Source organism: Triturus cristatus, chromosome 5_1 (assembly GCF_964204655.1).
Source record: "Triturus cristatus chromosome 5_1, aTriCri1.1, whole genome shotgun sequence".
NCBI classification, from domain to species: domain Eukaryota; kingdom Metazoa; phylum Chordata; class Amphibia; order Caudata; family Salamandridae; genus Triturus; species Triturus cristatus.
In genome coordinates this window covers 585,079,828-585,095,173 of record NC_140587.1, presented here as the reverse complement: position 1 = coordinate 585,095,173, position 15,346 = coordinate 585,079,828, and the positions used below count along the sequence as shown (strand labels likewise).

The 15,346-nt window shown below is 43.8% G+C and overlaps 1 protein-coding gene across 5 annotated transcripts in view; it reads left to right on the top strand.

Moving 5' to 3' along the window:
- Positions 1-546: 546 nt before the first annotated feature.
- The window catches only part of TRIM55 (tripartite motif containing 55), a 604,973-nt gene continuing 590,173 nt past the window's right edge, over positions 547-15,346 (top strand). For 4 of the 5 annotated variants that reach the window (XM_085605523.1, XM_085605520.1, XM_085605524.1 and 1 more), the window contains exon 1: positions 548-870. In XM_085605523.1, coding sequence (XP_085461649.1) covers positions 703-870 — 168 coding nt within the window. In that variant the 5' untranslated portion in view covers positions 548-702. Of the gene's footprint in view, positions 871-15,346 lie in introns of all 5 variants that reach the window. The other variant, XM_085605521.1, reaches the window with a different exon arrangement.

Genomic DNA, 15,346 nt, shown 5'->3' with positions numbered 1-15,346 from the left:
CCTATTTATTTACGTATGCTACGCTAGAGAGATAGTTGTTAACCTAATGTGAAGATGTTGAAATGTGGCCATACCGACTCAGCCTTTCAGCCTTCCTAGGTCTTTAACGTGAGAGCCACTATATCTGGTAAGAGTAGGATCTGACATGTATAGATATAAAAGGCAGAGAACAGTAAATGCCTGTAGAAAAGCAAGTTGTTGCGGAGTTTCAGTTCTTGCTCCGGAAGAGGGCAAAGAGCGAAGCAACCAGGGCACGGCGCGGGGCAACCAGGGCGCGAGGCAACAAGGGCACGAGGGCACGGCGCGAGGCAACCAGGGGACGAGGGCAAGGAACCAGCGACCCCGCAGGCCACTTTAACAGTTGCGTGCCACGTCAGAGGGGCACTTATGCGCTTGTCAGATTCCGCTGCCAGACGCCTCTAGCAGGAATGCGGGCCATTCAACCCTGCGGTCAGCCAGCTGCCAGGCTCCATCTGATGTCACTTTCATATATGGGCAAGTCAGCATGGCAACCCGTGACGCCCCGGGGCTAAAAAAAGACCCCGCAGGCCTCTCGACCCAGCCTCTGCACAATACCCTCAGCCGAAGGAGCTCAAAGGACACTTGATCGCGCGAGCCCTGGAATTATTTTAAGGAAGCCAACCCGGAACTGGTGAGCCTCACGCATTTTCTGAGGTTCCAGACCCTGGAAACTTCAAGGAGATGAGCACCTCTCTGAATTACAATTCCCTGACCAAAGAGCAGCAAACCATGGATAACCTGGAGAAGCAGCTGATCTGCCCCATCTGCCTGGAGATGTTCAGCAAACCGGTGGTCATCCTCCCGTGCCAGCACAACCTGTGCAGGAAGTGTGCCAGCGACATATTCCAGGTAGGCCGAGGCGACACCGACAATGGCCACCCTGTCTCTTCCGGGCGGTTTGTGGGCATTATTATGTGTTAAACCGTTTGCTGCCAGTCATGTGTCTCAATAAGTTGGGCACGTGGTGTTGTGATTTACGAGTGATTTTCAGGCTCGAAATTAATGCAAATGAATCCAGGTTAGGTGATCATAATTGAATATACCAATTGTGTATTAAAACACTTTTGGTAAAAAAAAAATGTGTGTAAATTATGGCCTATTATTTCCTAAAACACACACCAGTTCTAGTGTCTGCAGCGAGTTTTTTTTTTTTTTTAAAACGTTAAGAACAATTTAAAGACTAAAGTTGTTAACAAAAGTTGTCTTATAGAACTGAACAAGCAATAGGCAGGCAGGCCTGTAACGAGAATTACAAACGATATCAATCTGCATTCATATAATTTCAGTCTTACAACCATACAAACACACATACCCCCCCCCCCCCCCCCCCACACACACACACTCTTCCTTTCCTGCCCTCTATCTCTGCCTCTCTCTCTCTGGTCCTTTCTTTTGGGAATGGAAAAGAGTAGTGTCTGTCTGCCCAGTGAAGAGGGGGTTTCTATTACTTACCTAAATATGCGAATCTACTCTCCTATAAAATGCTCACGCGCGATATGTGCATTTCTCTCAATATAATGAACTGATGAATTCTCAAAAGAGAATTTCATGTGTTACTTTGTTCATTGCATGTTAATGTGACCTTTTTCAGGAGTCCTGTGACTATGTTCTGTGCATGTTTTAAGATACACGCATACATTTGACCCAGAATTATGATAATTGTGTTTTCTTGCAATTTAATTTAGCACGAACTCCACCGAAGGTATTTGAGCGCTTTACGTGAGCATCGCTGAAGGTACACACGGTCACATTCATTGTTGGTAGGCGTGGGGAGATTATGTGATTTGCTCAGAATCACAGGATGTCGAGTCGACGCCGTAAGGCCACATCCTCTCCCCGATCAGAAATATGTCTGCGGGTATTTGGGGCTTGGGCGCCAAGAATGAGCCACTCACAGAAGGCAGTAAAAGCACACTGTTCAGCACACTGTTCAGCACACTGTTCAGCACACTGTTCCAGGGAGAAGCACAAAGAAGTGAAATATCCTTCTCCAGTGATGGTTTTTCCTACTAACCTCTAGAAGTAGTGTTGTCAAAATAGAGAACATTGCTCGTGTATTTACTGCCTTTTTATGGTGATAGTGCCCCCTATAGGCCAGGACCAGGCATGTACTTTCTAAAATAATTGCCATCTATGTAGTAGAGGAAGCGAGCTCTACCACGTCAAGCCTTGAACAGCCAATGGTTTACCACCAAAACATTTGACCAATGTATGGATGCTCTGGTTTGGGTGTCTGACCGTGAGCTCTAGCTGGACGTCTGGTGACAGTAATTTGGCAACTTAGAACCTGATTTGGAGCTCGGTGAATGAGTTACTCCATTACAAACGTGATGAGTATCCCATCCACTGTACTGCAAGTGCATTAAATCCTATGGCACTAGTAGTATGGCGGACTGAATACAGTGGCATAATGCTAAATGGTGTTGAAAGTGTTGAGGGGCCCCTGATTTTCACATATCTCACAGACATTGATTGACTTTGGCTTGAACGGGGCCTCCTGAAGGGTCTTCGGGACCCCTGATGGTGTGGGGGACTCTGTGTCGCAGTGGCTGCAGGAGCTGCAGGGGCTTGTGTTATGCCCCTGACTGGATATTTGTCACGTTTGTGACAGATTAACGGGTCCGCCAAACTCTAAATCAGCCCTTAGTACGGCGCTGGACTGTGAACGGCCTTGTAAAAGGGGTTTAATGTCTTAATCTAATTCCTTTGTTTAGTCGAGGCCAAAACAGCCACAGCAGTGCAGGGGTGAACTCATCTGTAGACGCGAGGTCAATGATATTGCAGTCTTTTCAGTTTGTATATAGACCTGACAGGACGAGTGCCGTAAGTTGTGCGGCAGCAATCACTTCTGGAAATCACCATTTTAGAGAACCACGGCAAAACAGTCATTTGGGGCAGGTGTAGCTCGAACAACATAAGTGGTAAAAACACCTTTTGTGGCATTACTGGCATGCAGCATCATTGATATGTTAGCATCTGCAACACTTAGGTTGCAGGGATGTTGAGAAGATGTTGGTGGTGGAGCCATGAATTGATGCCAGTCTAATGGGAAAACGGAATGTATTTCCAGGTCCAAACAGTAAGATCCCAGTCTAATGAGTGTTAGGATAGAGACAGTGTGTGGTGCATCCAGGTATGACCACTTACAGGTGATCCACTAACTTAGGGCCTGATTACGAGTTTGGCTGTGCAGGAGCAGACCGCAAATAACCGGTGTCCAACTCCCGCACCACCAAACCCATGTGTGCACCACCCACCAGTTTACGAGTTTCCTTGTGTCTGGCGGGCTTTTTTTGGTGGTTCCAAGGCGGTGCCTCTGGAAATGGGCACTTCAATAGGAACACCAAAAACAGTTGCTGCACGGCATGGACTGTAAAGTGCATGCTGTGCAGGAACTAGGGTGCATGCCCACAGGGGGGCTCATATTGTGCCCCCCGCATGCATCCGCATGCACATGGGTAATAGGGGGCCCGGTAGGGCACCCTTTATTTCAGGACTGCCAGCCTTTTCATGAAGTTAAGATCTCCATGACACTGTTAGCAGTCCTGAAACTCGTAATATGCATGGTGGTGCCACAGAAGCACCACCAGCATATTACTGAGTCCCTGACCTCTGTGCCACCACCAGGGAATGGTGGTTCCCTGGTGGTTGCAGCCGTGCAATGATGGTCCGACCGCCAAAGTTGTAATTGGGCGGTCAGACCATAGGTGCAGCAGTGGCTGGACCACCCCCGCCATACCCCCCAGGTCTGGTGGTCCTTGGACTGCCAGACTCGTAATTAGGCCCTTAGTGGTAATCCCCTGGTTTAATGGCAAATATGGTGGGAATTCGGGTGTCCCTAGCATTCATGCATCAAGCCATGCTAAGGGCCTTATAATGAGTTTGGCGGTCTTCATGTGGGCCGGCATGCCAGCGCCTCGCTCCAAGACTGCAAAACCCATAAAGAGACACTGCGGCGGCTGACCCATGGCAGTGCAGTTTTAAGGCTCATATGAGCCTGAGCACAGCACAGCAATGGGAACGCCATTGCATGTTCCTGCAGGGCATGGGCTGTTAAGTCCATGCCCTGCAGGAACTGGGTGTGCATGCATACAGGGAGGCACACCATGTGCCCCCCTGCATGCATCCTCTGGCGAGGACCCTGTTGTCTTCCCTTAGTTTCCTCATTACCACACTTTTCATGGTAGTCTCACCAACATGAAAACTGTGGCGCTGAGGAAACTAGTAATATGCTTGGTGGTGCCACAGAGGCACCACCAGCATATTACCAGCCTCATAACGCTGCATGACCACCAGGGATGCAGATCCCTGGCGGCAGCAGTGGTTCTGTTAGTCAGAAGATGGCGGGTGGACCACCAGTCCGATCGACCGCTGTAATCGTAATAAGGCCCTTAAGCTCTGTAAGCTGTTTGCAAACAGTGCAACGGAATTGTTGAAGAGCAGTGGAGACAGAGTTGGTCTTTCTAGGGTACTAGAGCTGATGTTTCTGGCAATGCATTCACCATCCTCAACCTGGCTCCATCTCCTCTTACTCTTTAAAGTTATGCTTGTTTTTCCCAATGACAGTAGTCTGCTGCTTTTTGGCTAGGTTCACACTTTAGCAAAACTATAGGTAGGCAAACATAAATACATACAATGGATGAGTAGGAGTCAAGCCACACCGGATGAGACCTATTTGCCGAAAAGGCAAATCTATAGGAAGGCTTTTTACCAATACTGCAGTTGTTTACAATCCAGTTCAGCAGAATTTTGTGCTCAATGCTAGTGAGAAGTCAAGAAGCATCAGAGTGCATGTCTGACCCTGACGTGGAAAAATGAGCACATTTTTATGGATGCCTATGATGAAAGTGAAACTTAGGAGTTTGCTCTGTCCCAAGTTGGCTGAAAATTGAATATTTACCCTTGAATCATACTTTAGCGAGGCATGTGAGGTCAGAGAGGCAACGGTAGTTGGCAAGTGCATGATGGTCCACATTAGGCTCTTGAGAGGTGAAGGTGTCTGAGAATGCTTGAGCGGTTGTGTGACCTGTCGAGTCCCAGAGTAGCATCATCAAATGCGGTGATAATAGGTTGAGGGCTTTTTGACACAGTTCATTGACCTTCAAGAGAGTGGTATGTGGGTTGTTTATTTCAGCTATCTCAGTCTACTTAATGGTAACGACTTCATTCATTTTGTCAGTGCATGAAATCCTCAGTGGTCCAAGCTGTGGACTAAACCTAGATGTTTATGTTGCTTTACAATTGTACGATGCGTTCATCACTCTTGTTCTCATGCACCATGTCTCCCTGTCCCCTTATACTGAATTCAGGGTAATATCTCTACAGCCTTTGTTCTCATCCCAGTTATTACTTATGAGGAATATCAAAGTAAGACCGGACTCCGGCTTTAGCCAAAAAATGCATATTAGACTGTGAGCTCTATGCAACACTATGTGATCTGATGAATATTTTTGATCGTTATGACAAAATAGAATTCAGTACTTCTGCACTAAAGTTCTTTTCATCATTGCCAAAGCTTTGAAGTATGTAATGATGCACAACGGTATTTGAACATGCTCTGTGAATTTATACCAATGGAACATCCCTAATCTCTCCTCAAGAATCTGCTCATATGCTAGTGGGCCTTCCTTGGATGCCATCTGACAAGGGGTATATCACACATAGAATATGTCAACACTATTGCAGATTCACTCCATCTATTGATTAACACAGTTGTAGCTTTCTTGCCTTGGCCTGCAGTGTCATAAGTAACAAGTAGGTAGCCAGTTTTTCTGGAAGAGTGGCTTCTGTCAAAACATATCAGAAGAGCTCTCCTATCATTCATTAGATGCAGAAGTAATTCCTCAAAATAAGGAGAGGAATAGAAAGCTGTCAAAGATAGGGTTCTGTACATGATTCAATGGAGGGAGAATTTTTAGGAGGAAAGTTTGAATTTGGTCTAAGGATCACCTCATTCTCAAAACTAAATGAAAAGGAGCCCTACAGAACAAGACTCCCAGCTCTCCTATTCCTTGTGCCAAAGTCACCACCAATAACAAGGTTCTTCATTGTGAAGAAATTCAAAATCAACAGATTCCAGAGTCTCAAATGAATGCTTCTGTAAAGCCCGCAGAACGAAAGCTAAATCTAATGGAGTGGTTAAAGATTAAACACCGGATGACTTGAGAGAAACATTTTAGTAGACAGGATGTCAGAGCGTTGACATCTTTTAGATTATCCTGCGGGTACCTTAAGGCTCAGAAAGCTGCTCACTGTGCCCTAAAGGTGGTAATTGAGAGATTTGTTGAAAAATCATCCCATATAAAATGCTAGATAGATGGAAATCCACACTTTAATGTAGAAATGGAATGTGACACGTACATCACTGAAAGACCCTGCCCCCAATGCTGAGTATAGCATTTTAATGTGAGAGGTGTACAAGATGTTTGAACAGTCTCTGATAAGTGGTAAGGGAACCCTTTTTTTGCAAACCTTTCCTCTCAACCTCTAAATCAACATAGATAGGTGCTTTAGAAGAGGGTGGAAGAGACATAGAGGAGAGGGATCCAGAGGAAAATACAGTAGCTGAAGAAATCACTAGGGGCTGCAACAGTGGGAATCAAGACCTCAAAGGACAAAAAGGAGCTACCCCAACTCCTTTCGGCTCTTGTTCAACAACCTAGGAAGTAATGGGAAGTGAAAGAAGGCATGCAATGGCACATTATATCACTCAGTTGTCAGAGTACTAAATCCCCATGCACTCTTCACTGAATAGCGAGAGCAAACCCAAAGACTTTGGACATTGATCTGGAATTCAAAAAGATCCAGAAATGGGGTCCCAAAATCTGGAAATCATAAAGGTTCATAAATAGAGTTCCAAACCTCTTGATGCTTATCTCAAAATTGGAAGGGTACGTAAATGAGTATGTAAGTAAATAATATGTGAGTTGTCTTCAGAGATAATAACGGTAGTTAAAGAACTGGTTTCAATTCCTTCCTTGACCATTTACATAACAGATTGTTACCATACTTTCCAGCCTTACTAGAACATGCTTCCTTTGAACTAGAGTATGGAAACAATTTAAGGCACTGTATCAACTCCCTCAATTGGATGAATGGGCTCCTTCTACCACAGACCAATACCACGGCACCAACTGTTCCTTCAATGTGCCTCGTCATCTGTGGGAACATTCATCTGTTACCACTACAGTGTTGCCTGGAGAAGAGGAAGACCCCTTGACATGTTGATTGGATTCAACCATCATTGCACAGCTTGTTTACTTGAGCCGAGACAAACACCAGAGCCTCGAACACTGGAGAGGCGGGTGTCCAATACATGTGAAGATACAACAGCCTGAGGGACCATAAGTATGCATAGCACTATAGGACTCTGCAGTCTTTGGCAAAGATGTATCAGTGCATGAGGCATTTTTAAAAGGGATGGAACCAATTGATGATGGTTAGAACGTAGATGTTTGGGAAGAAACACTATATCCAGATCTGTTCTGAACCTTGCTCCCATACAGATCAAATCTTGGAATGAAGTTTGAACTTTATACCAGTTAAGAAGGAAACCATGTTAAGCTTAAGCAGCTCTGAACTGTTTTCAGTTTCTGAAATGTCTGAACATTTGACGGACCATGAATGAACCAGTTGTCTGGGTATGGGTAAAGATGGCAGTCTGGTAGATGAAGAAAGGCAATCAAGGAAACCATCATATTAGTGAAGACTAGTGGTTCTGATTTTAGGCAGAAGGTAGTACACAAAACTGAGAATGGCCGTTCTGAATACAAAACCTTAGAAACGCCTGAAGTGTTGGGGCATTAGAATGTGAAAGTATACATCCATCAGGTGCACAGTTAGCTTGAAGCTGCCTATAGATAGCCGAATGATCTCTTAAAGAACTCAATCTTAAATGGAACTGACTTCACTCAATGATTCAAAATGTTCAAATCCCTCGCCTTCTGAAATTTTCAAAAAGCAAAATGATGGAATAAATTCACATTTCTCTCTCTTTCTCTAGCATTGGAAAGACTGATCTCTTGTTTTGAAGATCTTGGAGAGATAAATACAAATAAGTTCTCTGTTCTAGACATGTCACACAAGATGCCTTTCCGATTTCCATTTCTGGATGAAGAGTTGTAAAGTTTATTTAATATCCATCTTGAATTATTTGAAGTACCCAGGTGTCTGAGATAGATTGTTCCCAAGCTTCCAGGAAGTGGCAGATTTGACCTCTAGCCTGAAAGCTTAGCTTATTCTCAACATAGTCAGACCAGCGTTTGCTTCCCTATGGAAATTTGCTTCTATTTTATGCTGACGTCAACTGGAGAAGCCTTTGCTTGCAGGACTGAGAAAATTGTTGTTTTCTTGAAGAGGATCTTTCTGTTGAAAACTGTTGATGATTGTTGTTGCGGTTGGCTGAAGGAAGAGAAATTTTTACTTTCTTTAAACACACACTGCTTTCTTTCCTCCAACCCCAGACCTCAAACAGAAACTCCTTGAAAAGGCATAAGAAAAAATGCTGATTTAGGTGATGCATCAGTATGACAGTCCTTCAACAGAAGATTTATATGGGCTGAAACTACTTCTCCTTCTGCCAAGGCTGATGCTCTGACAACATGAAACAAAACATCATATAGACCCTCTGTCTGTCTTCAGCTTCTCCAGAAAAGCATAACATTCCATTCTGCAGTTGCTTTGAAGAGATTCTTGAAATCTGATATTAACGCTTGAGCACTATGGGCCCCCTAGATACAAATCATAAGAGCCAAATTTGATTCAAAATAAGCTTTCTTCAGTAAAGGGTCTTATCTGTAGAATCCTTAATGACGACCTCATCTTACAGTGAGGCTCTCCGCACCAGACTTGCAACCAGAGAGTCAACAACTTGAGAATCCGGTAACCTTAAATGCATGTTATTTCAGTATCTCGCGTAGAGGGGGCCAACCCAAATCTAGACACTATAAACTTAATTTTAAATGGACAGGCCCCGGTTAATGGGCTAATGAATCTGGAGGCAAGGACAATTTCATTGGCCAATGTGAGAAGTTGGCCTGGTATATGCTGTCCACTGATTAAAGTGGGCACCTTGCACCAGTTCAAACGACCCTTATGATGTGTGAGGTCAAAGATAACCTTTAGAAAGCTATCCTAGTGGTAGCTGTGGAGAGCAGCCTTCAGGCTTAGTCTGGAAGGAATGTAAAGCAGCTTGTTTTACCAGAGTATCACCTTTAGTATCAATTAAATGAAAGGCGAACCACAGAGTAGTTATAAAAATATGTATTTATTTATATAACGCTCTCTAGTATCCCCGACATGAGGATACAACACAAAGCACACAATACCTTAGCAAATATCACCGTCCAAAATCCAGTTTAAGATGAGGATTCCAACTCTAGGAAGAGTGAGATCCACAGTGGGAGCATCTGAGAAAGATGCCACAACAGTGAAGGAACCTATCACCCCCCCCCTAACGCTTGTTGTACAGTACCATCTGGAGAAACCTGGCTCCCTCATAATATGAACACTGGAGATGGAAACATCTTCCTACTAACCATTACACTAGCCCCTGTTTTCTACCCCAGACTTCGTATCTGAACTGTCAATTTTATCTTGGAATATTACAGGGCTGAGGGGCAAACTGGAAGCTCCTGACTGGATTGACTTTATTAACTGTTTTGATATCATCATGTTGCAGGAGACTAGGTCATTTTCCCCAGTGGTAATAAATGGGTGTGCTAATTATAGTGTCAAAGCAATTCCCTAGAGGGCGGGAAGAAGGAAGGGTGGAATTTTAATTTGGGTGTGGGTTGTTAGAAATCTGTCTGTGAAGCAAATCTCTATTGACTGCGCTGAGATAATGGGGTTGATTGGTAAGGGTCCTAAATGTTTCTGTATCAAATTATATAATATTTATAAGTGTGTGGGGAATTTACATAAGGAATCGCCTACCTAGTCTAAACTAGATTGTATTGTGTATAATGATTCCCCCAATGTCTCATTCATCATAGCAGGGGATTTTAGTGTTTCATTTGAACCTATTGCTGATATTGACTACAATATTGAAATGGAGGATAGAGTTAGAGATGTTTAGAGATTAGATGCTGAATCGTTAAAAAAAAAGGTCCACTATGGCTTTACAGCTTAGTGTGATGTTACTTAAACACAGCTTTTGGACCTGTAATAGCAGATCTAAAGCCGATCCCTGTAGAGATTTTACTTTAACAAGGGGGAAATCAAAGAGTAGGAGTCATTATATTTTTGGGGATCTGGAGATCTAGCATACTATGTGTTAGACCTGGCATCATTGGCATGAGTCTCTCCTCCATTTTTTTCTGTTTGCCTCCTCTGTTTTACGATGTTTTTGCTGGATTATTGCTTTGGGCACTGTGCCACTGCTGATCAGTGCCACAGTGCAAGTGCTCCCTATGTTAAATTATTACATTGATTGATGTTACCAAGATTGGCTGGTTGATTTACTGTTCAGACCCTAGTCTAGTGCACTGCGTGTGCCAAGGGCGTGTAAGTTAACTGCTGCTGGTGGGCTTGCAGCACTGGTTGTGTCACCCACAGAAGCAGCGTGTAAAATGTGTCTCAGGCCTGCCACCGCAGCGCCTGCGTGCAGTCCCTGACTGCCATGTCGACTTGGCAAAGAAACCTACTTGCCAGTCTCTAAACCTTCACTTTGCCACATTTCAGACACCTCTATGGTAGGCCCTAGGGCAGGGTGCATTGTTGGTAAAAGGTAGGTCATGCCCTGATGTGTGTGGCATGACCTAATAGTGAATTACAGCCATTTTCGTTTTTCACTATTGAAGGGCTACCTGCCTCCAATAGGCCAGACTGGGCAGACTGATTATTAACTCCATTATAATCTATCTGACTCAGGGAGCATGGTAGCAGGTCGAGTTTAGTATCCCTGAACTCAGAATTTAATAACACACCCTTTAGGATGGATGGTTTTTAAATTCTATGTTTGAAAAGAGCCCTTTTAGAAAGTGGCTATTTTCTTGTCCAACTATCCACCGGTCTCTGCTGGTCTGGCGTGTTACCATACTTTCCAGCCTTACTAGAACATGCTTCCTTTGAACTAGAGTATGGAAACAATTTAAGGCACTGTATCAACTCCCTCAATTGGATGAATGGGCTCCTTCTACCACAGACCAATACCACGGCACCAACTGTTCCTTCAATGTGCCTCGTCATCTGTGGGAACATTCATCTGTTACCACTACAGTGTTGCCTGGAGAAGAGGAAGACCCCTTGACATGTTGATTGGATTCAACCATCATTGCACAGCTTGTTTACTTGAGCCGAGACAAACACCAGAGCCTCGAACACTGGAGAGGCGGGTGTCCAATACATGTGAAGATACAACAGCCTGAGGGACCATAAGTATGCATAGCACTATAGGACTCTGCAGTCTTTGGCAAAGATGTATCAGTGCATGAGGCATTTTTAAAAGGGATGGAACCAATTGATGATGGTTAGAACGTAGATGTTTGGGAAGAAACACTATATCCAGATCTGTTCTGAACCTTGCTCCCATACAGATCAAATCTTGGAATGAAGTTTGAACTTTATACCAGTTAAGAAGGAAACCATGTTAAGCTTAAGCAGCTCTGAACTGTTTTCAGTTTCTGAAATGTCTGAACATTTGACGGACCATGAATGAACCAGTTGTCTGGGTATGGGTAAAGATGGCAGTCTGGTAGATGAAGAAAGGCAATCAAGGAAACCATCATATTAGTGAAGACTAGTGGTTCTGATTTTAGGCAGAAGGTAGTACACAAAACTGAGAATGGCCGTTCTGAATACAAAACCTTAGAAACGCCTGAAGTGTTGGGGCATTAGAATGTGAAAGTATACATCTATCAGGTGCACAGTTAGCTTGAAGCTGCCTATAGATAGCCGAATGATCTCTTAAAGAACTCAATCTTAAATGGAACTGACTTCACTCAATGATTCAAAATGTTCAAATCCCTCGCCTTCTGAAATTTTCAAAAAGCAAAATGATGGAATAAATTCACATTTCTCTCTCTTTCTCTAGCATTGGAAAGACTGATCTCTTGTTTTGAAGATCTTGGAGAGATAAATACAAATAAGTTCTCTGTTCTAGACATGTCACACAAGATGCCTTTCCGATTTCCATTTCTGGATGAAGAGTTGTAAAGTTTATTTAATATCCATCTTGAATTATTTGAAGTACCCAGGTGTCTGAGATAGATTGTTCCCAAGCTTCCAGGAAGTGGCAGATTTGACCTCTAGCCTGAAAGCTTAGCTTATTCTCAACATAGTCAGACCAGCGTTTGCTTCCCTATGGAAATTTGCTTCTATTTTATGCTGACGTCAACTGGAGAAGCCTTTGCTTGCAGGACTGAGAAAATTGTTGTTTTCTTGAAGAGGATCTTTCTGTTGAAAACTGTTGATGATTGTTGTTGCGGTTGGCTGAAGGAAGAGAAATTTTTACTTTCTTTAAACACACACTGCTTTCTTTCCTCCAACCCCAGACCTCAAACAGAAACTCCTTGAAAAGGCATAAGAAAAAATGCTGATTTAGGTGATGCATCAGTATGACAGTCCTTCAACAGAAGATTTATATGGGCTGAAACTACTTCTCCTTCTGCCAAGGCTGATGCTCTGACAACATGAAACAAAACATCATATAGACCCTCTGTCTGTCTTCAGCTTCTCCAGAAAAGCATAACATTCCATTCTGCAGTTGCTTTGAAGAGATTCTTGAAATCTGATATTAACGCTTGAGCACTATGGGCCCCCTAGATACAAATCATAAGAGCCAAATTTGATTCAAAATAAGCTTTCTTCAGTAAAGGGTCTTATCTGTAGAATCCTTAATGACGACCTCATCTTACAGTGAGGCTCTCCGCACCAGACTTGCAACCAGAGAGTCAACAACTTGAGAATCCGGTAACCTTAAATGCATGTTATTTCAGTATCTCGCGTAGAGGGGGCCAACCCAAATCTAGACACTATAAACTTAATTTTAAATGGACAGGCCCCGGTTAATGGGCTAATGAATCTGGAGGCAAGGACAATTTCATTGGCCAATGTGAGAAGTTGGCCTGGTATATGCTGTCCACTGATTAAAGTGGGCACCTTGCACCAGTTCAAACGACCCTTATGATGTGTGAGGTCAAAGATAACCTTTAGAAAGCTATCCTAGTGGTAGCTGTGGAGAGCAGCCTTCAGGCTTAGTCTGGAAGGAATGTAAAGCAGCTTGTTTTACCAGAGTATCACCTTTAGTATCAATTAAATGAAAGGCGAACCACAGAGTAGTTATAAAAATATGTATTTATTTATATAACGCTCTCTAGTATCCCCGACATGAGGATACAACACAAAGCACACAATACCTTAGCAAATATCACCGTCCAAAATCCAGTTTAAGATGAGGATTCCAACTCTAGGAAGAGTGAGATCCACAGTGGGAGCATCTGAGAAAGATGCCACAACAGTGAAGGAACCTATCACCCCCCCCCTAACGCTTGTTGTACAGTACCATCTGGAGAAACCTGGCTCCCTCATAATATGAACACTGGAGATGGAAACATCTTCCTACTAACCATTACACTAGCCCCTGTTTTCTACCCCAGACTTCGTATCTGAACTGTCAATTTTATCTTGGAATATTACAGGGCTGAGGGGCAAACTGGAAGCTCCTGACTGGATTGACTTTATTAACTGTTTTGATATCATCATGTTGCAGGAGACTAGGTCATTTTCCCCAGTGGTAATAAATGGGTGTGCTAATTATAGTGTCAAAGCAATTCCCTAGAGGGCGGGAAGAAGGAAGGGTGGAATTTTAATTTGGGTGTGGGTTGTTAGAAATCTGTCTGTGAAGCAAATCTCTATTGACTGCGCTGAGATAATGGGGTTGATTGGTAAGGGTCCTAAATGTTTCTGTATCAAATTATATAATATTTATAAGTGTGTGGGGAATTTACATAAGGAATCGCCTACCTAGTCTAAACTAGATTGTATTGTGTATAATGATTCCCCCAATGTCTCATTCATCATAGCAGGGGATTTTAGTGTTTCATTTGAACCTATTGCTGATATTGACTACAATATTGAAATGGAGGATAGAGTTAGAGATGTTTAGAGATTAGATGCTGAATCGTTAAAAAAAAAGGTCCACTATGGCTTTACAGCTTAGTGTGATGTTACTTAAACACAGCTTTTGGACCTGTAATAGCAGATCTAAAGCCGATCCCTGTAGAGATTTTACTTTAACAAGGGGGAAATCAAAGAGTAGGAGTCATTATATTTTTGGGGATCTGGAGATCTAGCATACTATGTGTTAGACCTGGCATCATTGGCATGAGTCTCTCCTCCATTTTTTTCTGTTTGCCTCCTCTGTTTTACGATGTTTTTGCTGGATTATTGCTTTGGGCACTGTGCCACTGCTGATCAGTGCCACAGGGCAAGTGCTCCCTATGTTAAATTATTACATTGATTGATGTTACCATGATTGGCTGGTTGATTTACTGTTCAGACCCTAGTCTAGTGCACTGCGTGTGCCAAGGGCGTGTAAGTTAACTGCTGCTGGTGGGCTTGCAGCACTGGTTGTGTCACCCACAGAAGCAGCGTGTAAAATGTGTCTCAGGCCTGCCACCGCAGCGCCTGCGTGCAGTCCCTGACTGCCATGTCGACTTGGCAAAGAAACCTACTTGCCAGTCTCTAAACCTTCACTTTGCCACATTTCAGACACCTCTATGGTAGGCCCTAGGGCAGGGTGCATTGTTGGTAAAAGGTAGGTCATGCCCTGATGTGTGTGGCATGACCTAATAGTGAATTACAGCCATTTTCGTTTTTCACTATTGAAGGGCTACCTGCCTCCAATAGGCCAGACTGGGCAGACTGATTATTAACTCCATTATAATCTATCTGACTCAGGGAGCATGGTAGCAGGTCGAGTTTAGTATCCCTGAACTCAGAATTTAATAACACACCCTTTAGGATGGATGGTTTTTAAATTCTATGTTTGAAAAGAGCCCTTTTAGAAAGTGGCTATTTTCTTGTCCAACTATCCACCGGTCTCTGCTGGTCTGGTGTGTGTGTCAGGGGCTGGGTGGCTCCAGAGGTCTGAATGAGTCAGTGTGGGGTGAATGTGGCATTTACACATAGAGTGAGGGAAGAGTAGCCTGCCCTGCCTGACACAATTCTGGCTCCACCTCCTGCTGGGCGACTGATAGCCCTGCTCCTGCCAGTGACAATACTGGCTCCGCCTCCTGCTGGGCGGCTGAGGACTCTGCCCTGCTCAGTGAATAGGCCAGGTGCCTCTGCCTGGCAACACCCACAACGAACCTGAGATGGGGGGAAT